The 25,799-nt window shown below is 43.3% G+C and overlaps 1 protein-coding gene and 1 pseudogene across 2 annotated transcripts in view; one reads left to right on the top strand and one right to left on the bottom strand.

The window, feature by feature from the left end:
• TBC1D22B (TBC1 domain family, member 22B) overlaps positions 1 to 25,799 on the bottom strand; it is a 70,426-nt gene that overhangs the window by 35,383 nt on the left and 9,244 nt on the right. Inside the window, exons 2-7 of one of the 2 annotated variants that reach the window (XM_004673437.2) lie at positions 19,157 to 19,213; positions 9,722 to 10,029; positions 7,111 to 7,290; positions 6,493 to 6,563; positions 5,017 to 5,145; positions 3,718 to 3,783 (exon numbers count right to left, since the gene is read on the bottom strand). In XM_004673437.2, the coding sequence (XP_004673494.1) occupies positions 3,718 to 3,783; positions 5,017 to 5,145; positions 6,493 to 6,563; positions 7,111 to 7,290; positions 9,722 to 10,029; positions 19,157 to 19,213 (811 nt within the window). Of the gene's footprint in view, positions 1 to 3,717; positions 3,784 to 5,016; positions 5,146 to 6,492; positions 6,564 to 7,110; positions 7,291 to 9,712; positions 10,030 to 19,156; positions 19,214 to 25,799 lie in introns of both variants that reach the window. The other variant, XM_012723397.1, reaches the window with a different exon arrangement.
• Positions 13,621 to 14,029, top strand: LOC101636480 (annotated as a pseudogene).

The following is a 25,799-nucleotide window of genomic DNA, read 5'->3' as shown; positions in this document are numbered from 1 at the left end:
CGAGAGGTTTCACCATAGACAGAGTGGGGAGCAGAACAGGCAGATGGACGAAGTACACTGCTGAGGGGAGCAGCGGGCGGGTCAGGAGAGGTCTGCCACGCCATGTGGTCACCTCCGGGGCAGGCGGGAATCGAACTCATGCGGAAGCGGCCTTAGATTCTCAGTGCTGTGCTTTAACCCGCTGCGCCACCAGGGAGGGCCAGCTATGTCAATTCTTTATGCACTCATAACCTGTCTTGGACATCTGTCTCTATGTGTGCCCTTAACTCTTCTTGCCTCAACATCATACGCTGCAGAAATCACCAGGAAAGCATTTCCGTAGTGTCAAACAAACAAAAACAATAAAAGAGGAGGAGGAGGATGGCAGAGATGACAGCGACTACTGTGAGTGAGGGGAGACCAGAGGGCCTCCAGAGCGCGTGGGCTTTGGGGCAGATCGAAGAGGCCCTCACAAGGCCCAGGTCCAGGGAGGAAAGTCTTCCCAGGGAGAACAATAAAAGGGAAATCATTGTATGGTTTTGCAGTTGGTTAGCTAGAGAGGAGGGACGTGGGGAATCCAGAAACACAATAAAGGATGCTTCCAGCTGGCTGACTCTGCCTTCCAGGTGGCAGAGGTTGCTGAGAACACTTTTACTGTCAACACTCCAGCTCCTGCAGGCAATGAGAACAAAGTCCAACCTGGAAGTTGGCTGGCCTCCGTCTCCCAGACTTGCCCACTTGCTCTCTGGGGCTACGGAGGATGTGAGGCACCTTCGTTAGGCTCAACACACAAGTGGGGGTCCTCATATTTTTTCTCTTCTATTGATAAGGGACCCTCTCACTCCTGAAATCATAGCTCAAGATAGACCCGCCGCCCACCAAGATCGCAAGGATTCCCTGCCCCCACCATTTCCTCACACCCGTGGACATCTGGGTTAACAGATATCTCTGTTAAAAAGCTTCTCCAGGCCCTCCCTGGTGGCGCAGTGGGTTAAAGCACTGCACTAAGAAGCTTAAGCCACTTCCACATGAGTTCGATTCCCGCCTGCCCCAGAGGTGACCACATGGCGCGGCAGACCTCTCCTGACCCGCCCGCTGCTCCCCTCAGCAGTGTACTTCGTCGATCTGCCTGTTCTGCACCCCACTCTGTTCCTGGTGAATCCTCTCACCCTCCGCATCTCTGGCCTGTACCCCAGTTCTGTATGAATAAATAAATCTTAAAAATATATATATATATAAAAAAAAAGCCTCTCCAGCTCAGTCCTGAGGGACTTGCTAGGGTTTCTCCTACATACTCTCAGCCCCTATGAGTACACAGTCTTGGTGACTGGCTTGCATAAGGGACAAGCGCATGGAGGCCAGGTGCTTGGAATCCGGAGACCTGGCATAACCCCCCTACCAGGGCTGGGACAACGAGATGCACACACCACACAAGCAGAGGTGCCAAAGAGAGGTGGGGATCGAAGAGCACCAATCCTGGCTAGCAGGGGAGACCAGGGAACCTGCACTACAGAGAAGTCTGGGATACTCTTGCCTAGAAAGGAGTAGCTAGGATCATCCGTTGAGGGGATTTCCTACACCTCTTCTAGTGGTGTGGGTAATTTTGGCTTACGATAGCCAATTGTACCTCAGGTTTGCAAAGCAAGTCTTTTACTGTTCAGTATTGCCTCGTTCTCTGCTCCTCGGCTGGCATTTTACTCTGTTTAAGGTGACTACAGTCTGCTAGACAAAATGGTGCTTCAAGAAAAATTGGAAAAACTATATAGGTCTGATTTTCCTTCTTTGTATTCAGATCCAACTCCTCAGGGAAGACTTTTAAACAAACTACTCTCCTCATCTCCAAGTTAGGAATAAATGTGCACAAATAAACAAGTATTTTAACATCTCCAAAATTTCAGAATTCCTAAAATAAGGAATAAGGAGAGCTGAGCAACGGGAGGCAAAGGATGACACAAGGGATCCTGACTGGGTTTTAGCTTCCTTTGGGCTGAATCTTATAGGTAAAATATTGGAGTCACTCTCAAAATCTTTACACTATCAGAAAATCATGAGCGGAGAATTATGGATACAATCTAAAGTCAAACTGAAACTATTCTGAGCATTTTTATCACTGTTCTCAATTATGAAGGTAACTGAAAACACAATTCAAAGAGCCTTCTATTCATATCCCAGTTACTGCAAAGTTGCAAAAGGAAATCCCTAATCTCAAGGAGTCTATAGTTAGTTACTGCTTGAGTCAAAACTAACCTTTCAGGACACAAAAACATTTAATTCAAAAGGATACCTGCACCCCTATGTTTATGCGGCACTATTTACAATAGGTAAGAAATGGAGGCAACCCAGATGCCCAAAAATAGATGAATGGATCAAGAAGATATGGTATTTACATAGTGGAATATTACTCGGCAATCAAAAAGAGTAAACTCGCAGCACCATGGATAGAGCTGAAAGGGATTGTGCTCAGTGAAATAAACCAGAAAAAAAAATAATAAAAATATTATAGGAGGAGTGTAGAGAAAACAAAAAAGGAATCAGAAAAAATAACTATAATAAAGTAAAAATCAAAATCATCCGACAACTATAGATCAGAGACTGCAGGAGAAGGATCAGGACAGGGGTGGGAAGAGCACAAGGGACTATGGTGATGGTGCAAGGGTGAATTTGTGGTGGGAATTTCTTTTCTTTTTTTTTCTCAACATAAAAACTTTATTTTTTTTTCCTTTTCTTTATATATATAATAGTTTCTTTTTACATCATGTGGTGGGAATTTCACAGAGAAACCATACGTTGTCCAAAATGAAGGATGATATAATGAATATATATTTTTTTAATTTTTAAAAAACTAACCTTTCAGGTGCTCACTAACTTATTAGGCCTCATAATATCACCAATAATTTGATATATGAAGATATACCCTAAGTAATTTAAAACAGAGACTCAACTATTTGCACACACCATGTTCAGAATTATTTATAATGCCTAATAGGTGGAAGGAACCCAAGTTTTCATCAATAGATGAATGAGTGGGTCAACAAGACGTGTTCTATACAAAAATGGAAGGTTATTCTGTCTTAAAAAGGAAGCAAATTCTGACATGTGCTACAACAGGGATTAACCTTGAAGATGTCATACTAGGTGAAATAAATCTTTCACAAAAGGACAAATATTGAATGATCTCACTTATGTGAGTAGTCATATTCATAAAGACAGAAAGCTGAATGGTAGTTCCTGGGGAGAGTTATTTAGTGGGAACAGAGTTTCAGTTTGGGGACTATGAAAAGAAGTGCTAGAAATGGAAGGTGGCGATGTCATATAACAATATTAATATACTTAATGCTACTCAGCTAAATGGCTAAAATGGTAAATTTTAAGCTATGTATATTTATTACAATTAAAAAAAAAAACAAAAAACTATACCCAGCAAGTAGATACATAGAGCAAACACAAGACTAGTAATTCTAAGATGTGAGTTCTGTTACCAGGAACCTCAAGATTCTGGGCAAGTCCCTTAACTTTCAAAGCACTTTCTGGGCTTCAGTTTTTTAAAGAAGATCCCATGAGCACACAAAAAGTACTCTGAAAGGGCCAAAGTTCGGCAGCTGGACACGACACCAGGTCTGTCACGACTAGCTATAAACCCGCCCGAGCTTGGGGGAGGACGGGAACACTCATCCATGCAGACGGGGTGCCGTGGAGGGTGGTGGGTGAAGGGCCAAGAACATTTAGTACTTCCCTCACCTCCTGTACAAGTGGTTGCTGGAACAATGGAATGAGAGGATTCGTCCTTGGAATGTCAATGTGAATCTGAAAAAGAGAAGCCATGTCCGAAATCGCAAATGCCAGTTTGTTCTTTTGAAGTTATTTTCTTAAGAACTAAGATTCAAGGGAATAAAAGTGAGAGTACAGTTTAGCTTTGGAAAGAGCTGACTGACATACCAAAAAAGAGCCTAGTTCACCTACCTATCCTCCCTCACTGTTCCAGGATAGCAACAGCTCATTGAACAGTGAAAAAGTCTCCCAGGATAAACCACCTACATCCAAGAGCAATAGACTTCACATGCTAAGAGGATCAATTTTTTTTTCCCTATTGCTCTTCTGTCTACTTTACACTGGGCTAGGATTTATTAAAAGGAATGATCAAATTGTGTGCCCTCTTTTGTCTTATGCATCAACAGTTCCCAAGAACTAAGAGAGCTCAGACAGCTGCAAAGACATGCCAGGAGAGGGAACCAGAGAAAGGCCTGCTGGTGAAGTCATGACAGGTAAGAAATGGGGAAGGGACCTGGGGGGCCGCTAAGAACTGGTGTGCAAGTTCTGCTTCTGTTACCTAAGAGGTCACTCTGGTTGGTTCTGGCCCCGGGACTTCACAACCACACGCTAACAATTCTGAGGGCTGTGTTAGCAGAAGCAGAGGCCATTTCAGCTCTTGGGGGTTTGCGGTGACAGCTGCCTGCCCACAGTCCCCTTCCTTCCCACCCCCCCGCCCCCGCCCCAGGCTGCGGGGCTACTACACACCGTGGAGGAACACTCCCTGCCAAGGCTGCTGACGGCTACAGCTCCCGCAGGCACAAAGGCAGCCGTGGGTGCTAAGCAGACACTGCACTGAGTCACCGTCCAGGGCGGCAGGCGCAGTCCTGAGTGGGCTCATCCCCATGTCCCATCCTCCGAAACCCTCCAGGCTGGTCAGCACGGGCAGCAGTGCTGGCAGGGCCTCGAAGTGAAGGTCTCACTCCAGGTCTACTGAATCAGAACCTGCCTTTTATCCTCCCCCAGCTGGGATTTTATTAGGACCCTAGGTGATTTATAGGTACATTAAAGTTTAAGAAGCACTGCCCCTGATCCAGGCCAAAAATAAGCTACTTGAAATCTGAGCTGCTGAAGTAGAAAGCTGGGAAGTAGTACAGGAAATAAATGTTGATTTCTAACAAGCACATGATAACCTCAGGAGCTGGAGAACCGGTATCCCTATAGCACCTCTAGGAAACACACCTGAAGACTATGACCCAGGAGTGGAAAAGCAGTAGGTGAGGACGGTACCTGTCTGTAGGTATCCTGGTGATGTTCCTCATTCCGAGAGTCATAATACTGCTCAATGAAGCCAAAATATTCCTCTCGCTTCCGCTGCAGGGTCAGCTTCCTCCTCTCAGTGTTTGCGGGAAGATAGCCCTACAGACAGCACTGCTAGTCAGGTGGGGGCAGACACTAGTTGGAGGAACCTTAATTTTTATTTTAGCCTGAGCAGTGGCTTGGAAACTATCAAAGGAACGCGGCCAAGAGGACAGTGGTAAATCCCTCCTTGGTTTCGGCCACCCAGTGTTTGCCTCTTCCTCGCTCAATCAGATCCACCTGCGGGCAGATGAAGCGAGACCGGCTTTCCCCGGGCTGTGAGCTGCTGGGCCCCGGCTGCACTTAGAGCTGCCCTGCTGCCCAGCACTCCAGAGCTCCAGAGCAGTGCAGCGAATGTGGGTCACTGGGAGGGAACCAGGCCCAAGTCAGCCTCTGACGGCGGCGGAGTGCAAGGCGGCGGAGTGCAAGGCCGTGCAGGGAGACTCAGAGGGAGCTGCCAGGGCACGTCAGAGGGGCACCATGGAGGTGAGCGCGGGATTCGTTCTTCTCCACAGTTAGCACTCGGAATTACCAGTTTAGGGAGCTGAATGGATTTGTGACGCAGCTGCAGCACCAGATACGGAACTGGCAGCAGCCCGCCTCTTAGCCAATGCTCCAGGCCAACTTTCCTTCTTAGCGTGGTCTAGATCCCGCTCTCAAGCCTTCCATCTCCTGCTCCCCTTTCATTCTCACCAAACGTACTGTTACCAGCATCCAAACTTCCTAGTGGTGGCAGAGGCGGTAGGTTATCTCGCTGCCAGCCTGGAGGTTGGGAGCAGTCAAGAGAGACCCTTCCCCTCACAGACATTTATGGAACATTCCAGAGTGCCTGGAGAGCAGGGACTGCGCTTTATTCATTGTCGTTACCCTCTCAGCACCTGGCACTGTGCCCGGTGAGCAGCAGGCCCTCATAAATCCCAACCAGATGAGTGAGTGAATTTTATATGCTCAGGAAATACAAGTGCTCCTATTGCAGGGGCTGGCACAGTGCATTTTCACTGCAGCAAAAGCAGGGCTAGTGTGGGCTTCCAAAGGAGGCCCATTTGTCAGTGCTTCACAGTTGTAAAGTGAGTTTCAACCATTTGATTATTCCTAATGAAAAGGACAGAAGCACAGGGAACACGGGCACTTACCCAAACAAGTGCCAGGGTCACCCTGCCTCTCTGTATCTGTCCTCTGTAATCTTGAGAATGTTAAGAGTGTGGCTGCAGGAACAAGCCTGTGCTCGTCTACATGTGTGGGAACAAGCTCTCCAGAAGGTGTAAATAAGGGCCGCAGTACCACAGGTCTGTCAGTCAGTGGGTCTGGAAAAATCTACAGAATAAGACTGATACGCCCAGACTAACCTCATCAGGGAAGAAGGGCTGTGGGAGGCTCACGCTTCTCTACACAGTGGGTAGAACTCACCGACAGGAGTCTCCAGGTTACGGGCCGAACCTCCCTGGGAACCCCTGGCCAGCTACACTTCCTCAGTTCATCTGAAAACACATAACAGCTTCGTTGGAGTAGCTCTTCCCACAAAGGCTCTAAAAAACCTCAACCAGCACTGCCTGCAGCCTCCCACCATTCAAGTACACTGGCCACCGCCACCATCACCATCCTCCACCATCACCACCACCACCACCGGCTACTGACAAGCACAGGGGGGAAAAGCCCCAAACAACAGCCCTGAGCAGCAAAGTGCCAAGGCCCCGGCTCTGCAGTAGTGATCCAGTCAGCTCAGAGATCAGTGTTAGAGAAAGATCAGTGAGTGGATTTTGGTAAGAATTGCCTTGAGGTTGGGCAGACCAAAGCCAGAAGAATTGCACTATGGTCTATAGGCCACAGACTCCAGTCCCACCTAATTTGTCCCTCATTTCTAGGAACATACTTCTGGCTTAATACCTGCATGTCACTGCAATGGGCACCAGATCAGGAGATGCTGGAAAAGTAAAAGAAGGAAGAATAAAGAGCAATAGCTGTCAGGTCTCTGAGAATTCCGGTCACCAAGAAATCTCACCTTGCCCGGGGCTCACAGAGACTCACCTAAGTCAGTGTTGTGGCTGGAGAGAAGCTGACGGAATTTTTCGAGGCGAGTTTTCTCCCGGACAGTCATGGGAGGTGCCCCAGAAGCATTCTGGTCAGAGATCCGTGCAACGAGGGGGATGATGGGACGGAGAGGGAGCGACTGCTGTTTGTGAAGTGGGTTCCTCAGACAGGTGTCACCTGCGATCATTTGAAAAAGAAAGAGCCGACTGTATGAGCAGTACAGATTCTGAGCCCCGTAGGCCTGACCGTTGAGGCTGGTGTGGCTATGTGCACAGGCCTGGTGTCTCCTCCGCCCTGGTGTGGCTATGTGCCCCGGCTGCTGGCGGTGGTGCCCGGGCGAGGGGTGGCCAGGGCTGGAGCACAGTGCACCCAGCTGTGGCCCTGCATCTGCCCAGAGGGCTGGGTCTTCACAAACACGCCAAGCCACCTTCAGCGTTTACAGAGCTCCAGACGCTGTAGCAACTCTCAGAACTTTTTGGTCGGTACCAGAAGGAAGTCAAACGTTTTCTTTCTACCCCAACTTGGAACTCCTGGATGCTAGTAGTGAGGTTGGGCCGAGTCTGCCTTCCTGTCTGTATCAGAGAGCACATCAGTAATGATGACTCGATAAAGCACGCTCCACGAGAAGAAGGTGGCTGCTCTCCTCAAGGCTCAGGCCTACCCTGCTGCCTCGAGGCCTGAAGGGATCAGCCTCTCTGGCTCCACTGTAGCCTGTTCCTGGCCCACCGGTGTGCCCTGCACACTGGGGTGAGAAGCCCTGGATCACTCTGGGTGGCTGTAATTCCTCTGTGCTCCTTATTTCCCACCAAAACAAAGATGCTTTTAATTCTGCCAGGGTATGACTGAAATAACCAGAACACAGACTCCAACTCAACCCTCTGTCTGGTTCTAGACATTTCTAAACCAGACAGTGGGTAGGAGAAAGAAATACTATAGCACAGCACCTGCCGAGTGCTTATGTGTGTAAGGCATAATTGCTGGTCACATTTACACGTGATCTCACATCTGATTCTTACAACATATGATAGAGGAAACTGCAGCTCAGAGAGGTTAAATAGTTTGCAAATAAAAGCTAAGATGCCACCTTAGGTCTGGCTCACTTCAAACTCCTTACTTAGTTTATAATTTCAAGCAAAATTCACTTCAAATTCTGAATGTTCTCATGCAGTCGCTTCAGCATGAGTTCGAGCCTCGGCCAGGGAGGTGACCCATATGGCCAGCAGACCTCTCCTGACCTGCTCCCCTCAGTAGTGTACTTCATCGATCTGCCTGTTCTGCTCCCCACTCTGTCTCTGGTGAATCCTCTCATGCTCCTGCACCTCTGGTCTATACCCAGTTATAAAAAAATAAATTAAAAAAAACTGACTGTTCTATCATAATGGCTTTATATTCTTTGCCCATCTGGACCCAAAATGTGGTAGTCACAAGAAAAACTAGACAGTCAGTGCTAAGGACTCAGTAGCACTAGCTGCCAGGACAGGTGCCCCGGGGACTCAGCTGGGATGCCAAGTACGACTCTGGGGCTAGCACACAGAGCTGGCACTGCGGAGCTGAGGACAGTGTGGCCCTGCTGTCCTTGGTCCTTAACAGAGATGCACGGGACGGAAACCTCGTAAACCTCCTAGAGGTCTCCTCTAGCGTTCCAGGGCTGCTAAGAGGGGTGGTGGGAGGCACCACCCACTCCTGGGCCCATCCCTGTTAGCCTTGGCCACCTGGACCAGTCACCTGGTCAGGGCAGGGCACTGAAGGCTCAAGCTGGGGCCCAAGTCAGCAAGTGTGGAATAATTTTAAAGTCTGTACAGTCTAATTTCCTACCACAGACTGAGCCTGAAACTGCAAAAGGAGTCTCTCTTAGAACGTGAGGACACGCTGCAAGACGCATCTTCTTCCTGTTCATCTTTTACCAGTCAGCTGTTATGACTCACTAGCATGAAGAAACTTCCTGCTCCCACTTAGAGTAACTGGTATTCCCTGAACTCTGGAGGGCAACATTAAATACTGCAATAGATGCTTAAAAGAGTACTCTGAGAGTCCCAAACACCTGCTGAGATGAACATCACCTCAACCAGTTACTGAAGCCAGCTGGCTAAAAAGAAACAGAGGGGCATCTCATTTTGCCCAGTGGGCAGGGCGCCGTGACACAGGGCCTTCAGGCACACGTTGCAGTGCTCCTCGGACCAGGAAGAAGACAACCTTACGCCACTGGCTATTCCCCAGGTTCGACGAGGCAGTCAACTGTGCCAAACATCTGTGAAACTCAGCCAACTTTAGGTACAGTACTTGTTATCATAAACCTGACCAGGCCTAGAGCAACATGGAGCAATCCAACCACAGATTCCACCAGGTTCCACCACAGGGCAGAAGTGTCAGGAAGTGAAGCCCAGGTCACAGGGCCGAGCACCCACTAGGCGGAAGGACAAGCACAGCTCTGCCCAGTTAGCTGCCAGTGTCATACCCCAGGCTTGAACTTGTTTTCTTTTTCTTTTTCTTTTTTTTTTTTGTCCGATGGAAGATCTGAGGGATATCCTAAAGAGAAATTGTTTATATTTAAAAAGCACTCTGCTGAAAAGGCTGAGTCTGCACAGGGGAGCGGACTTACTGGACTTACTGGAATTTCTGGACAGCTGGGCATCACTGCTGGACTTTATGACCTTGTAGCTGGCTGGAATGTCAGATGTTGTGGACTGGGACCGTTCTGGTTTCACCCTCAGCTTGCTGTGGTTTTCTAGGACTTGGGCTGCAGTGGCCAAAGCTACTTTTGAGTTCAGAGTTTGGAAAGAAGGTGAGGAAAAGTCCTCTTCCTCATCATCACCAATGTCCCAAGCATCGCTGGTATTCCGGGCAAACTCATGAAAACTGGAGGCCTTCTTACTCTTCAGAGGAACTGCGTTGACCTTTGACCGTTCTTTAATGAAGCTTTAAGAAAGGAGACACCATTACCAAGGAATAATCTGACACAGCTCACCACCTCTACTTGCTTAATTAATAAAACATTGACAGTGTTACAAACTACCTTATGCACCATCATTACTTCCCTAAACAAAAACTCCCGCATTCATTTCCCGTCTAGAACAGCCTTCTGTCGAAGACACAGATGTTGACAGAGACAGCAATGCTCAGCAAATGTCCCCGGTGTTCCTCTGCACTTCCTAGCCCTCTGGAGCCCAGGCAAGGCCATACGACTACTCTGGCCATGGACTGAGCAGAGTAGTGAGATAATCACTGCTGAGCCGAAGCACAAAGGAACAAGTGTGAACACTTTACAAGCTTTCGTCGATCACAATCACTGCTGAGATTCCAGGTGGTGGCACCTCCCTCAGCCTGGACACAGAGTGACTAGGTGAAGCACAGTCTGCCCACCTGACTCCACTATGGACATGTAGCAGGAACAAGAAATAAACCTTTGCTGGGTTAACCCACTGAGGTTTCAGAGTTATTCCGTTACAGGAACTCAGCTTAACCTATACCACAGACTAGGCCATGAACTACTAGTAGGAAGAGATACTTTTCATTAGTTCCTATATGTATATCAAACATTGGGTTCCAAAATGAAGGACTTGTTCCTTTTTTATTCTGTTGAAGTCCTGTCTGCAGCCTTGAGGAGACAGTCTCAGTTTAGTGCTACCCTATCTTTAAGGTTACTTTTTAACAAGGTGAGGCCAGCCTCATACCAACATATTTGCAAGCAACAGGATCTGGTTTATAATTTAGTAAGATTTAACAATCAGTAAGATTGTTTTTACTTTTCACTGCATTTATTTTTAAGTTTATTTTCTATTTGTGGCAAATGATACTGGCAAATGACTTTCCATTTTCAGAAGGGATATGGTTTCTTAAAAAAAAACAAAAACCAAATCTATTTGAGTAAATAAATGAGTTTATTTTAAAAACCACATATTTAGTAAATAATATAAAAAATGGCAAAGATGGGGGGAAGTGAGGATGGTACAAGACTCAAGTTTGGAAGCAGCAGATTAATTCACAGAGAAAAGGAGGTATGGTCCTTAGAGTCATACAGCCCATTCCTACTTCCCTAAATTTTTCTCTGTATGTCTCCCCATTAAGGTCCGGGGTTCCTTATTCTGGTTCCAGGGAATTAAACATACGGATGTCTCTAACTTGGACATATGCAGCATCCCTCACACCTCAAACCCTTCAGTCTTGTGTAAGCTTCAGCCCAGCACTAGAATACAACTGGGTAAAAATATCATTAAATGCCCATTTGCCTCCAGCAAGGCAGGGTAACAGCTCCTCTCAAGAGACCTTTCTTCTTTCTGGATGGAAGTAGCTGATCTACTAACCTGTCTTATCTTCCCACGTGTGCATAGTACTTGTTCAGAAAGATAGTTGTTACTGACATTGATAAATATATTCTGGTGACTCACCAGAATGTCCCTCATCAGAATATCTCTATTGTTAACGCCAATAGAAGAGCAAGCAATACTGAGGCGTTATTTTCAAACACCAGTCTCATGCAGAGTAGAGGAAAATATATGCCACAAAAGAGAACACAAGACTACAATGGTGTAACAGTTTGATGTGCTGGAAGCAAGATACCACTTTCACCCACTAAATTAGCAGAGATTTAAAAGGCATATTCTCCGGCCAGATGGAGAAAGACAAATGCCCAAAACTCATACATAAAATTAAAACAAAAAGAAAACGGAAGTGATAAAAGCAAAATAAAACAAGCCCTAAGAGATATGACTGCAGAACTGAGCCTGCTAGAAGTGGAGGGAGTGGGGGAGGCAGGGAGGAGGAGGAAAGTGGGGAGGAGGCACAAAGGCCCAGAGTGAAGGGCTGTGGGAGCTTTGGTGGTAGGGCAGTGAGGTGACATACATGTGAGGGAGGCGTGAACCCATTCCTCTAAACCTTGTATAGTGTTGTAATCCAGTGTTATAACTCACTTAAGAAAAAGTCATCCTTGATTATCATTTAAAAAAAAAAAGACCTGTTCTTTTCCGTGATGGCCTGGGAGTAGAGAAGCATCCTGGTAGGGAACAAGCCTCTGGAAAACAACCTAGCAACATACTCACCATGAACCCAAAATATTTCATGATGTCTAACCATAAGAAAATAACCAGAGAGTCAAAATGAAGATGACCTAAACCAGTTTATAACTGTTGTTTATTTTGGTTAAAAACTGCAAGCAACATAAACATCTAGAAATTGTAAAAGATGAAATAAAATATGGCTAAAATATGATTCAACCACAGATGGAATGTTACACTGCCATTAAAAACCCCTTCTAGAAGGTTACTTAATAACACTAAACGGTGATCTCAATAAAATGAAAATTAGAATCAACATTATATATTGTTCATGATGTCTGTATATAAAAAGAAAGTACAAAAGACCAAGAAGAACATACATCAAAGTGTTAACAGTGCTTATCTCTAGCCCATAGAATACAGGTGATACATAATTTCATTTTTACAATTCTCTGAATTATTCATGCTTTCAACAATGAGCATTTTTTATTAATCAGTAAAAAAGATTGTTTTGTTGACTTTCATCAATTCCCAAAGTAAGAGTACTTATAAACCCATTGAATGGAAAATTGGAAATGAACAAGAGCCCAAATTAAAGACAACATAACTGAAGCAATGTAATGTAAATAAATATCTGCATGTCCAAAATCCGACAAACTGCTCTTCTGCAGCCCTGCTGCGGCGCATGACCCAACTCCATCACCACTTCTCTGTATGAGGGGACCTGGGATGTACCCAAAGAGGTATACACCTCAGAGGGTCCACTGTCAAGCAGACAGACAAACCAGACAGGCATTAAGATAAACCAGAGCTGTGGCCTGGGAAATCCTGCCCAGGAGTATGTTGTTGCTCCTAGCTGCTCTCCCTATCGGGGGCTGTCCGTTCACCCAGACAGACTGCACATGATGGACTCAACAGAGCAAAATCAAATACTTTGGATCCCAAGGTGAGCAACTGATCTTTTTCTGGTTGATATTTCCTAAATCAACCTCTTTGATGTTTTAGGGAACATCAACATCTTGATGTTTTAGGGAACAAAGCCCAAAATCCAAGCATCCAACTAAAAAAAAGTCAGCTCTGTCTCAGGAAAGAGGCCTTCAAGGAGGAAGTGGTTGGTATCACCTAGAGGGCTGGAAGTCTGAGGCCACAAGGCTGGTGAGAATCGCTCACAAGAATGAATGAGAAAAGCCTCCCTGGTGGTGTAGGGTTAAGTTTCAGCACTATCATGCTATCACTAGCCACTGTGGCATAAGTTCAATCCCCAGTCAGGGAGCTGACCCACATGGCACAGCTGACCCACCTGGCGCAGCAGACCTCTCCTGTCTTGCCCGCTGCTCCCCTCAGCAGTGTATTTCATTCTTCCACCTGTGCTGCTCCCCACTCTGTCTCTGGTGAATCCTCTCACCCCCAGCATTTCTGGACTATATGCCAGTTTGTTATGCTTAAATAAACAACTATTAAAAAAAAAAAAAAAGGAACAAGAAGCTTTCCACGGTGATGACTTCCCCATGAGAACATGCCTCTCTCAAGGGATCTCCTCCTCCCCTATACAGAAAATGAAAAAGAAGAAGTGGGTGATGCAGACCCCCAATTGCTACTTCATGGATGTGAAGTGCCCAGGAAGTTATAAAATCACCACCGTCCTTTTAGCCAGGCGCGAATGGCAGTGTTGTATACTGGCTGCTCCACTGTCCTCTGCAAGCCTACAGGAGTAAAAACAGGCTTTCAGAAGGGCGCCCTTTCAAATGGAAGCAGCACTAGAAGCACCCTGAACAATGAGTGGGAAACCACTCCAAGAACATGTTTTGGATTAAAGGAAAAAAATGAATGAGGAGGGTGAGAGTGGAAAGTTTTCTGGGTTGCCACTGACAAAGCAGAAAAATCTATAGACAAGGGACAGTGAGGGGCGGATTTAAGACTCTGAAGTGTTTCCATTTTATTAACTTTGTTCTCTCCAGAGGAGACCTATAAATAAATAGAAACATATAATATTGATGTTTAGTGGCTACTCAGTAGGTGGCAGGCTCTGTACATTTTTAAAAAAAAGATTTATTTCTTTATGCATACAGAACTGGGGTACATACAGGCCAGAGGTGTGGGGGTGGTAAGAGGAGTCACCAGAGACAGAGTAGAGAACAGAACAGACAGACTGATGAAGTGCACTGCTGAGGGGAGCAGCGGGCAGGTCAGGAGAGTCACCTCCAGGGGGTGTGGGTCACCTCCAGGGCTCAGGATCAAACTCACACTGAAGTGGTTGCAGCCAGCTTGCAGTGCTGCATTTTAACCCGCTGCACAAGTAGGGAGGGCCCACTCTGTGCTTTTTATACGTGCCTGTTTTCTTATTAACATTCATTCACAATTCCATGAGGCATTGTTATTACCATTATTATTCCCAGGCACAGATGAGGAAACTGAGCTTACTGAAGTCATAAGCAGGCAGCAAGCGCTGGGCTCAGATCCAGGCGAGCCTATCACAGAGCCATTGCATGCACTCTCTAACAACTCTACCCAGAAAATCTGCTTAAAAAGAAGAGAGTTTAGGCCTCGTAGGATCTGCAGGCTGGGGAGAGGAGCTGTCGAGCAAACTGAGCACGGCTCATATCACCAACTCTCTCACCTAGACTAAGTTTCCATCCACATGGAATGGGCTTCATATGTTAATAGCCTGGGGAGAAGCCACATGTGGGGATATGGTCCTAGGAGAAATTCCTGTCTTCCCTTTTTACCTAAAAATCACAGTAAAAAATCAATCCAATTAATTCTAGCTGAGGATGCCTTTGGTTAGTAGGCAGACTCATTTTAACATGGTCCCAACTAATTTTTACTGAACCCAAGGGATAAGAATGGTGCTCTGTGGTTTGGAGTTTAACCATGATTATTTCAACAGAACCATATCAAAGTTGCAATCAAACCAGCCTCAGATAGACCCCTTCGCCACACTGCCTTATAACTGTATGCCAAATTATAGTTTCTCAGATGCCTCATATACTCTTCACAACAGTTCTGTGAGGTGAGGCTTATGAATGAGAAGACTCAGGCTAAAAGAAGTTAAGTAATTTGCTCAAGCCGGTGGAGTGCTAATGAGTGGGAAGAAAAAAGATTCAAGAAGTACAGCTAATATGAAAAACTCAAAAACATAGTGAAGAGTATATTTAAGAGAAATGTGGTTGTGTGGTGAGTGGTAACTGGTTAAATGGCAACACAAACACCTCAGGATATTCTGGAAAAGAGGGGCTACAGGTTGTACAGGCACTAGGAAGCGAAAGATCAACCATTCTGTAATTGAATTAAAACTACACTGTTTAACTGAGATAGGTGCTCACTTAATAAAATTATGACACAGCTTAATTTAGAAACATAAAGCTTGACACCAGAGTAAGATATGTGAAGCATGTGAGGGGGATTTAGTAACATTAAAATAACATTTAGTAACATGAAATCCATTCACCTCAACAAGCAGTCAGGCTTCTTGTGCACTTTTATAACTCTGACCTAGAATCTATCACACTTGAGTATCAATTCAGAAAATAATAAATTTAGGAGCTTGTCATATCTCCAAGTGGCCAAGGAGCCGCTCTGCAGTAAGGCCAATTTTATCTGTGCTATAAAAATTATTACAGGCAATATTATCACTAATGATAATAATTTGGCAAATTGAAGTCAATATATGTAGACAGGGAGCGACTTCCTGTGCTCAAGCAGTTTAGATGATTGAAGACACAATGAAAGGCTTCTGCTGTGATGAGGATTAACCACACAGTAATTAATGGTGGTCTGAAGTGGAAAGATAATCATGTAGCATAGAGTGTAATAAAAATGTCCAAACAAAGGTACTAAAATGAGGGCCATAAATGTTTTATAGGAACAATCTGGAATTGTAAAATGGTTCACTGCAGACCTAGATTCTGTCCATGTTGTCGGATATTAATACCACCATGTGTATAAATAAGGAAACAATTTATTAATGATACTTACATCCTCCCAAACCACAGCACTGAGTACTTCTATTCAAAGTATGACACTGTATTCTGCTAAATAATGAGTGAAAACGTTTGTGTTTTTGCATCATTATTAAAGGAGAAAACAGAGTATAGGAAGTATGTGTGGGGTGTTGGGAGATGGTGACATTCCTCAAGACCTACCCTAAATATAGAATCAGAGGACACTCACTTAATCACAAGAGCAGACAAGCTATGGTGACTCTGACATAAACATGAAATGAGGTAGCATACCCCTTATGGGTAGGGGGTGGACAGATATATATATGCCTTATGCCATATGCCTTATGGGTAGGGGGTGGACAGATATATATGTCAGCCATATGCATACCAAAGGTCATTTAAGATATTCTGGAATCCTGGCTGTAAGTGGAATTGGCCACAAGAACAGAATACTCAGTGTGACAAGTAAGCTGGAAGACCACAGTGACAGGGTATAGTGCTGGTGTTTCTACATTTCTCTTGACCTTTCCCTCAGCTTAAAAATTGGCTGCTGGAGTGTACTTTGTCAATCTGCCTGTTCTGCTCCCACTCTGTCTCTGGTGAATCCTCTCACCACCCCTGCACCCCTGGCATGTACTCCAGTTCTGTAAATAAATAAATTTTTAAAAAAATTGGCTGCTGGGCCCTCCCTGGTGGCGCAATGGGTTAAAGTGCAGCACTAAGAAGCTAAAGCTGTTAAGGGTAAGGATGTCCTAAAAGAACTCTGCAGAGTCTTGTGGACTTCACCCCCTACTCCGGCTTTCTGGACTCTACCCCCTACTCCAGTGATTTGGAAACTACAACTCCCAGCAGTACCAGGGAGAGAACTGCGATGACCTAAGGGCGGAGCTAAGCAGGAATTCTGGGACTCTGGGGGATAAAATAGTGAGCAGTTTTCCAGCTGTCACTCTAGAGAGGTAACAGTTCTCTCTCTCTGGAGTAACTACTCTCAGTCGGTGTGACTGGGGCTAGCAGTGTTAGTTTGGGACTAGAGCTCCAAGTTAGTGGTGCTGGTAAAGTATTCCAGCTACTTTGTTACCTCTCTCTTTCCCTGGGTTGTTTCCTTTTCCTTTCCCCCTTTTTAAATAAACCCATTACCCTTTCTGTGTGTGCTTGCAGAAAATTACATTTTGAGCACGTGGGTGAGGCCCCACAGACAGGCAGCCCAAGTCCACTCTGGGCTACCCTGTAACAAACCCACTTCGGCCTGGGCAGGGCTGACCTCTCCTGACCTGCACCCTGCGCCCCTCAGCAGTGTACTTCCTCAGTGGGCCTGTTCTGCTCCCCATTGTGTCTCTGGTGAATCCTCTCACTGCCCCTGCACCTCTGGCTTGTACCCCAATTCTGTATGCATAAATAAATAAATCTTAAAAAAAATTGACTGCTACAGCTTTCGCATTTCATTTTCATTTTCACACAACCAGCTTCAAAAGAAGGAAATATGAAAGTGGAGGCAAAAGAGGATTTCTTCACAAAATGATTTCTTTCTGATCAAAGAAGAAAATCTTTCCAAGAACTCTCTCTCGGGAGACTTTTTTCCACATCTCATTAGCTAGAATGAATGAGAGGATCCTCCAAAGACCAGTCATAAGGGATTATAATAAAAGGCTTAAACTAATTCTGATACTTGCTCTAAAGGTACATTGTCTCCTGTTCAACAGCTAAGTAAAATTTTGTTCCTTGAGCAAGGAAGAAGTGAGGCGGGGATGACTGGGTAGGTAGCGGTGCCGGCCATCTGCCCTACAGACCACAAAGTCTGCTGTTGGTTAAACCAGGATGCCAAGGTCATTCTATTTGATGGAAACATCACACACATATTCCAAAAACAAAACAAAACCCTGCTCTCCCCTTCAGGAGCGCTAAAATAAGTCTAACACATATGAAAGAAATACTTCCCTAACGCCACCCCATAAACGTTTACTCAGTGCTACCATGTGCCACATACTGTGCTAAGTACTAAGGATCTAGTGGCACCCAAAACAGAGGCTCTGCCCTCACAGAGCTAACACTCCAGGGGTTTCTGGTATAAGTATCATGCATTTTACAGCAGACAGCAATCCACAGTGATTTGGAAGATCACCTTCTATATAATAGTCAAATCACAGAATGAACAACTTGGCAGAATGACAGCACATTTTCCACACATTCAGTTGCTATTTTAAAAAAATGAAATAATGCATCTTGAGAAAACATGTTTCCAGGTATTCAAAAATACGTTAATGCCCAGTTATCTTTACTTCCCCATTAACTGCAAAGGAAGAAAGGGTGGGTATTACACAGGCCCCAAAAAAATGAGAACCTTGGTCTCCTGTACTTCTCAAATCATTCAGTTTTCACTATAAATTACAACTGTCCTTGAAATAAATCATTAGTTAAGCATGTCCAAAAATAGAGGCTAAAATTCTTAGAAAATCTGAGAAGGCAGCCACCTCCTCATTTAAATTTACAGTGGCTGAGTGATGGTCCATGCGAGAAAGGTGACAGAGCAATAATTGGGGATATGGATATATACCCACATTCTTGAACTTAACTAGGATTTCTAAATTGTGTTTGAAACAATTTAACAATTTATAATTGTGTTTGAAACAATTTATTAGGTGTTTTCTAGAGAAACCGTCTGCAGGGAGCTCTAGACTCTACTGTGTGACTTGGAGTGTGTCAGAGAAGGGAGACCTGAAGAATGCCAGGCCTACAGCTACAATTTATTTGCCATAGGTCTCAGAGTGTAAGGGAGGGGAAGGTGGCAGATCTATATATATCCAGGAATGATGAGTCCAGAAACTAGATCTCCTACTAGAAAGTCATCAATCATCCAATTTCAGGACAACATTTAATCATTAGAAATCTTTTGTCCAGAACAGAATCCAACACCAAACCCCACATATATGCAGCTTCCAGTGAAGAAAGTGAACTTCTCCACTTGGTAACGGAATAAGTCTGTTCATCTTCTGATCCAAAACAGAGCAGAGAACAAGCTAGAAAAGGTCAACAAGGAAACTGTCATTTCAACAAAGTAAGACAGGGTCTAGGAGTGATGGAAGAAGCACATGCATGAAAGGAAAAATGACTTACTTCTTAGTGAGCCGAGGATCCAGAGGAGGGTGCTGGGCTCCATACACAGGTTGGATGCTAAAAACAAGGGAAAAAATGAAGCAAATTGTTAGCAACCTAAGTACAATGGGAGAGTCCTACCTGCACATCACAAAACTGGAAGCGACTCTGCGAAATAGGTTATCTCCAAGAACAACCATTTCCAACCTGAAGGACAGCGACCTACGTTTTCAAAAGTCATTGAGAATATTCGTCTTCCCTAGTAAAGTTTCAGTGCCTTACATATCTGGTTGTCAAGAGGACAGTGTGGAAAGACAACAGACTTTAGTGTCAGAGAGAGCAGAGATCTAATAACAGTTCTTGGCATCCATGCCACGGTAAATGTGCCCTAAATTACTTGGCCACTTTGAATCTGTTTCTCATCTTCAAAATGGGAATGTCCCCCACCCCAAAGGAATATCTGGGCTGAAAGACAGTGAAACAACACTACCTATCAAGGAAATGTGGCCTAAGGAGGCCTTGGACACTGATGGTGAGGTATAGAATGATAAGACCGCTTTGCTAATTTTATATATATTTACATATTCTTCCTTTTGGTAAATGTATGCTTTCTCCACTCAGGCGTAGTCCCCGTAAAATTCACCTGTGCACCTTAACCAGAGTCCCCTGTGCTCTTTCTTTCCTTCCTGTTTTGATCCCCTTTTCAAAACCCCCTTGAGGTCCTGCAGAATATCTTTGATTTATAGTTGCGTGCTAATTTAGTTCTTTAATTTATTATAATTTTTTCCCTGATCCCTTATTAGGTTCCCCTACATTCCTCCTATAAGGAAAACCATCCGATATTTTTCTTTTTCTTTTTGATATATTTCTAGAGTGATAAGACCATTTCAAAAAAAAAGTTTGGCGATACCTAGGAATTATGAAACATATATATATACACACACACATATATATATATATGTATGTATGTATGCTAAGACTTAGTATTTTTAATCCAAAATATATATCTTAAGAGAAATATTTACATATGTGTCAACAGCAACATAGCTCCTTTCAATCCAAGTGGCCATCAACAGTGAATAGAGAAACAAACTGAAGTATGTTCATATAATAGAAATAAATATATGAATAGGGCTACACGTAAAGATGTGAATCTTACAAATGTTTAACAAAACAAAGAAAGGGTAAGAGTAAATGAGTACATACTATATGATTTTATTTACATATACTTATATAAAAATATATTACTTCTATGTATATGATTAATTCTGGGGTGTATGACAGAGAACAGATACAAGGAATTTCTGGGGAGCTCATTCTTGGGGTGATTATTCATCAAGTCATCACATCACAAGAATGCTGCATGCACATTTCTGTTTGCATAATATTTCACAATAAAAAGAGTAACCAGAGAATAATAATATACCAGTCGAAACTGTTGTTTCTAGTACAAAGGTGAAAGACACATTTCAAGATGTAAGAACTCAGAAAAAAAAGTTTCAGTGGCTCTTTCTTGAAGAAACTACTAAAGAAAAACTTAACTGGACAATGAGATAAATGGAAAAGCCAGGGAGAAAGGATTGGTGGAAAACATTTAATTAATTAACCTTAAGACCATATTTGTATTTGAGGCTTTATGGTTGCACATAAAGTAAAGATAACACAATTCACAAAATGTTAAAATGGAAGAGAGGAAACTGGACAAATAAGTGCATTGATTTCCTTATCTTCCATTGACAGGCCTCAAAAGGTAGCTCAAGCTGTTAGCTTGAGGATAAGAGCATATTTTAAATCTAAGATACAGAAAAATAATACAATCAACTAAAAGAAGGTGGAATGGGGATGGGAAACAATTTCATCACTGGTCATGGCAGAGAGTTAGTATATATCATCTGAAGAATTGTGGTATAATTATACTTTAAAATGTAGTAGCTAAAATAAGATAAACTTTCCAAAGTATAGAATATATGCATGGATATTCCCTTCCCCAAGCAAATACAGCCCAAGAATGAAACTTTTTTAAAGAAAATATTAAAATAGTACTAAGACCAAATGTATCTGTTTCCCATTGAGCACAAATGGGCTGAACTAAAATATTAAAAAATAAGGATTATCGAGAATAGTAGAATGCTCAAATCACAACATATCTGCATAAAATGAGGCAGTTCTATCGCTACTGACATGAAACAAAATGACATCCATTGAAAAACAACACAGAATTATACATATAGTGTCACCATTTTTTGTAAAAAGTCTTTAAAACATTTACACATTTTCATGATTAAGTGTTGGTATTCATAGCGCATCCCTAAAAAAATACCCTTAGCGGCAGTGCATGGAAGAGGAAGACCCAGCAGCAGACACTGCAGACTTTTTCATACCTTTCTGAATTTGTACTGTGAACATGTATCACCTTTTAAAGAAGTAAATTAAGCAATCTTACGAAGGTTGGGAGGTTTATATGTGGGAAAAGCCCTTTAGCACAATTCCTGGCAGGTGGTAATACTAGCAGCTAGTAAGGTATATGTAAATATCAGAGTGCTACTTAGCACATACTCGCTTGGGTTTTTTGTTTGTTTGTTTTTTCCCTCCCTCCCATCTTCATAATTTAATTCTTAGACTATATTTAGAAAACAGAATAAGCTTACCAGGTACCTTATTTAACATAAAGATGGGAGCCCAAGGTTGTGTTTAAATAAAAATGAGCCATTTAATCATTTCACACCAATTTCTACCTAGATTTCAAAGAAAATCTTCTTGTGTACAAATTTTAGTTATGGATTTGGATCCTACTTTTTTAGCTGTAGAATCTCTACTCCCAGGGTTAAAGTCTCAGAGCTATGACATTATCACCAGCCACTGTGACATGAATTCTATCCCCAGCTAAGGAACTGACCCACATGGCACAGCAGTCCTCTCCTATTTTGCCCACTGTTCCCCTCAGCAGGGTATTTCAGTTAATCTGCCTGTTCTTCTCCCTCTTAGGTATCTGGTGAATCCTCTCACTCCTTCTGGCCTACACCCCAGTTCTTACATGCATAAATAAATAAAATAAATCTTTTTTTTAAAAAAGTCTCTACTCCTTAAACCTTCCTTGAAGATTAAGTAATTTGTAAACAATCCATTACATATACTATAGCAGAAATACACATAATACTACTTTAATGTGCTTGCTGAGTTACCTAGGCAGAGGAAAAGGAGAGAAAAATAAAAGGGATCAAAGACTAACGGGAAAGTTTGCCTTAGAGAGAGACGGACTAGAAAAAAAGAAAATTAAAACACAAACACAAAAAAAGGCCACTACTTTGTGTTTTAACATTTGCACATACTCTAAGTTGAGTACACCTGAACTCTCCACAAATCTTAGTATCAAAATTTAAAGATCAGAGGATACACTCTGCAGGAAGATCTCAATAGGTCAGTTCCATTAGATAGAAAAATAAAAGATTTAAAAAATTTCTCCTTAAATGAATATTACCACCTGCCTGTAATCCACACAAGAGGGGAAAAAATGCATTTCTAATTGTTCTAATTTGCACATTTCAGGTACAAAGGCCATCAATTACTAGCCAGGAAAGGAGTCTTAAAATCAGCTGCTTGTCGCAAATGTCAACCTGATGTGCTGGCTGGCACAGCCAGAAAGACTAAGATAAATGAAAGTCTTCATCAGCAAAGGTATCAGAGCCTGAAATGAATGTGTTAACACCTTCCTGAACTAAGCTGGCATGTATCTGCATCTGAAATACTTGATATAATTCACTGGCTTACTGAATCTCAAAATGGGACAGACAGGAAGTTAGAAAAGGAAGAGAAACAAAGATGATCACAGAAACTAAATGCTTGAAAGAGCCTGATGGTCAAGGTACTCAATTTCCTGGCATTTATAATTCACGTAGTAGCCTGTAACATCCCTACTGCTCTCAAGCCCAAACTCAGCTCCAGAGCACACTCCATACAGGCCTCCATTACTAAATCCAACTGGTCTCATCAATTCCTTCTCAAAATCATATCCATCCCGAAACATTCACTTCAAATTCCACAGCCCCCCCCCATGAGACTTTCTCTGACCCTCCTCCCCCCATTCACTAACCCATATTCTCTGATATCCTAAAATACATAAACCAGGGCTTATAAAGCTCTTTAAGATGAAACTATTTACACAGTTATTTTATTTTCTTAAGATTTATTTATTTATGCATACAAGAACTGGGGTACAGGCCAGATGTGCAGGGGTGGTGAGGGAACTCACTGGAGATAGAATGGGAAGCAGAACAGGCAGATGTACTGAAATACACTGCCGAGGGGAGCAGCCGTCTGGTCAGGAGAGATCTGCCATGCCATGTGGGTCCCTCCGTGGCTGGGGATTGAACTCGTGCTGCAGTGGCTGCAGAGTATTGTGATTTAACCCTCTGTGCCACCAGAGAGAGCCCGACACAGTTATTTTAAAATAGATTTAGGTCATAATATAAGACACACCCAATACTTACATAAGAAATAAGACACTGTGGAAGTGGAATCCTGGCACGCCCGTCCCTCTCCTTCTAGGAAGCCACTTAATTGAATCTGGCACTTCTCACCCTCATTCTGTCACTATGTTTTTATTTTCTATGTATGTATTCCTAAACAATATGTAGTGTTAGTCTGCATGTTTTACAACTACATGAATGGCAGCACACTGTATGTATGACTCATTTTGACTCTAAATGATGAATGATACTTTAAGTATTACTTAACTTCACAGCTGGCTGGCTGATCTCTCCAACACAATTTTAAAAACATTTGCTCTAATACAATGTAAAAGCCATTTAATTGACATTTCCAAATACAAATATAGACACTAATGTAGCAAACATCCATAAATCTATCACTCTGGCTTAACAAATGCTAATATCTGTCACCTTTCTTTAAGAACATAAAGAAGGCCTCAGTCTCATCTCCCTCTCTCACAAAGAGAGATTTACTCTCCTGAGGTAGATCTGAAAGGCTCTTTTTTTTTTTTTTAAGATTTATTTATTTATTCATACAGAACTGGGGTACAGGCCAGAGATGCGGAGGGTGAGAGGATTCACCAGGGACAGAGTGGGGTGCAGAACAGGCAGATCGATGAAGTACACTGCTGAGGGGAGCCGTGGGCGGGTCAGGAGAGGTCTGCCACGCCATGTGGTCACCTCCAGGGCAGGCGGGGATCGAACTCATGCGGAAGTGGCTTAAGCTTCTCAGTGCTGGCTTTAACCCCATGCACCACCAGGGAGGGCCTGAAAGGCTCCTTTTTAAGAACTAATGCATATTTTATACAAACTCATCCAAAAAATCAAAAAAGAAGGAAAACTACCAAATATCTTCTATGAAGCCAACATCACACTAAAACTAAAACCTAACAAAGAAAACACACAAAAAAAGAAAACTTCAGACCAATCTCCCTAATGAACACTGATACAAAAATCCTCAACAAAATCTTAGCTAACAGAACCCAACAGTGCATTAAAAGAATAATACACCAGGCCCTCCCTGTTGGTGCATCGGGTTAAAGCACTGCACTAAGAAGCTTAAGCCAATTCCGCATGAGTTCCATCCCCGACTGCCCCGGAGGAGGTTCACATGGCGTGGCAGACCTCTCCTGACAGGCCCGCTGTTCCCCTCAGCAGTATACTTTGTTGATCTGCCTGTTCTGCTCCCCACTCTGTTCCTGGTGAATCCTCTCACCCTCCGCATCTCTGGCCTGTACCCCAGTTCTGTATGAATAAATAAATAAATCTTTAAAAAAGAGAAAGAAAAAGAATAATACACCATGATCAAGTGGGCTTTATTCCAGGAGCACAAGGATGGTTCAAGAGCCGAAAATCAATTAATGTAATCCATCACATCAATGACAGAAAAATGAACACCATATAATCATATCAATAGATGCAGAGAAAGCATTCAACAAAGTTCAACATCCATTTATGTTTAAGGCCCTCAAAATGCTCAGAAGAGAAAGAACATACCTCAACATGATGAAAGCCATATATGACAAACCCACAGCCAATATTATCCTCAATGGAGAAAAACTGAAAGCTTTTCCTTTAAGATCATGAACAAGATAAGGATGTCCACTGCTCTTCAATATAACACTGTAAGTTCTAAACAGAACAACAAGACAGAAAAAAGATATACAAGGAATCCAAGTAGGAAAAGAAGAAGTAAACCTATCTTTATTTGCAGATGATATGATAATTTACATGGAAAACCCTAAAAACTCCAGAGAAACTAATCAAAACAATCAAGCAGTTTAGTAAGGTGGCAAGATATAAAATCAACACACAAAAGTCAGAGGCCTTCCTATACACAACCAATCAGAAGAAGTGGAAATAAAAAAAAAAATCCCCTTTCAATTGAAATAAAAGAATCAAATACCTGGGAATAAAGCTAACAAAAGAGGTAAAAGACCTATATCAAGAAAATTATTAAACACTGTTAAAAGAAATACAAGAAGACACAAAGAAATGGAAAGACATCTCCTGCTCATAGATAGAATCAACATCATTAAAATGGCCATTCTGGGCCCTCCCTGGTGGCGCAGCGGGTTAAAGCACAGCACTAAGCAACTAAAGCCACTTCCGCATGAGTTCGATCCCCGCCTGCCCCGGAGGCGACCGCATGGCGAGGCAGACCTCTCCTGACCCGC

The sequence above is a fragment of the Condylura cristata genome, unplaced genomic scaffold, assembly GCF_000260355.1.
Source record: "Condylura cristata isolate star-nosed mole 26May11 unplaced genomic scaffold, ConCri1.0 scaffold00001, whole genome shotgun sequence".
Taxonomy (NCBI): domain Eukaryota; kingdom Metazoa; phylum Chordata; class Mammalia; order Eulipotyphla; family Talpidae; genus Condylura; species Condylura cristata.
Note: the sequence above shows the minus strand (reverse complement) of the source record. Positions and strands in the feature narration are given on the sequence as shown.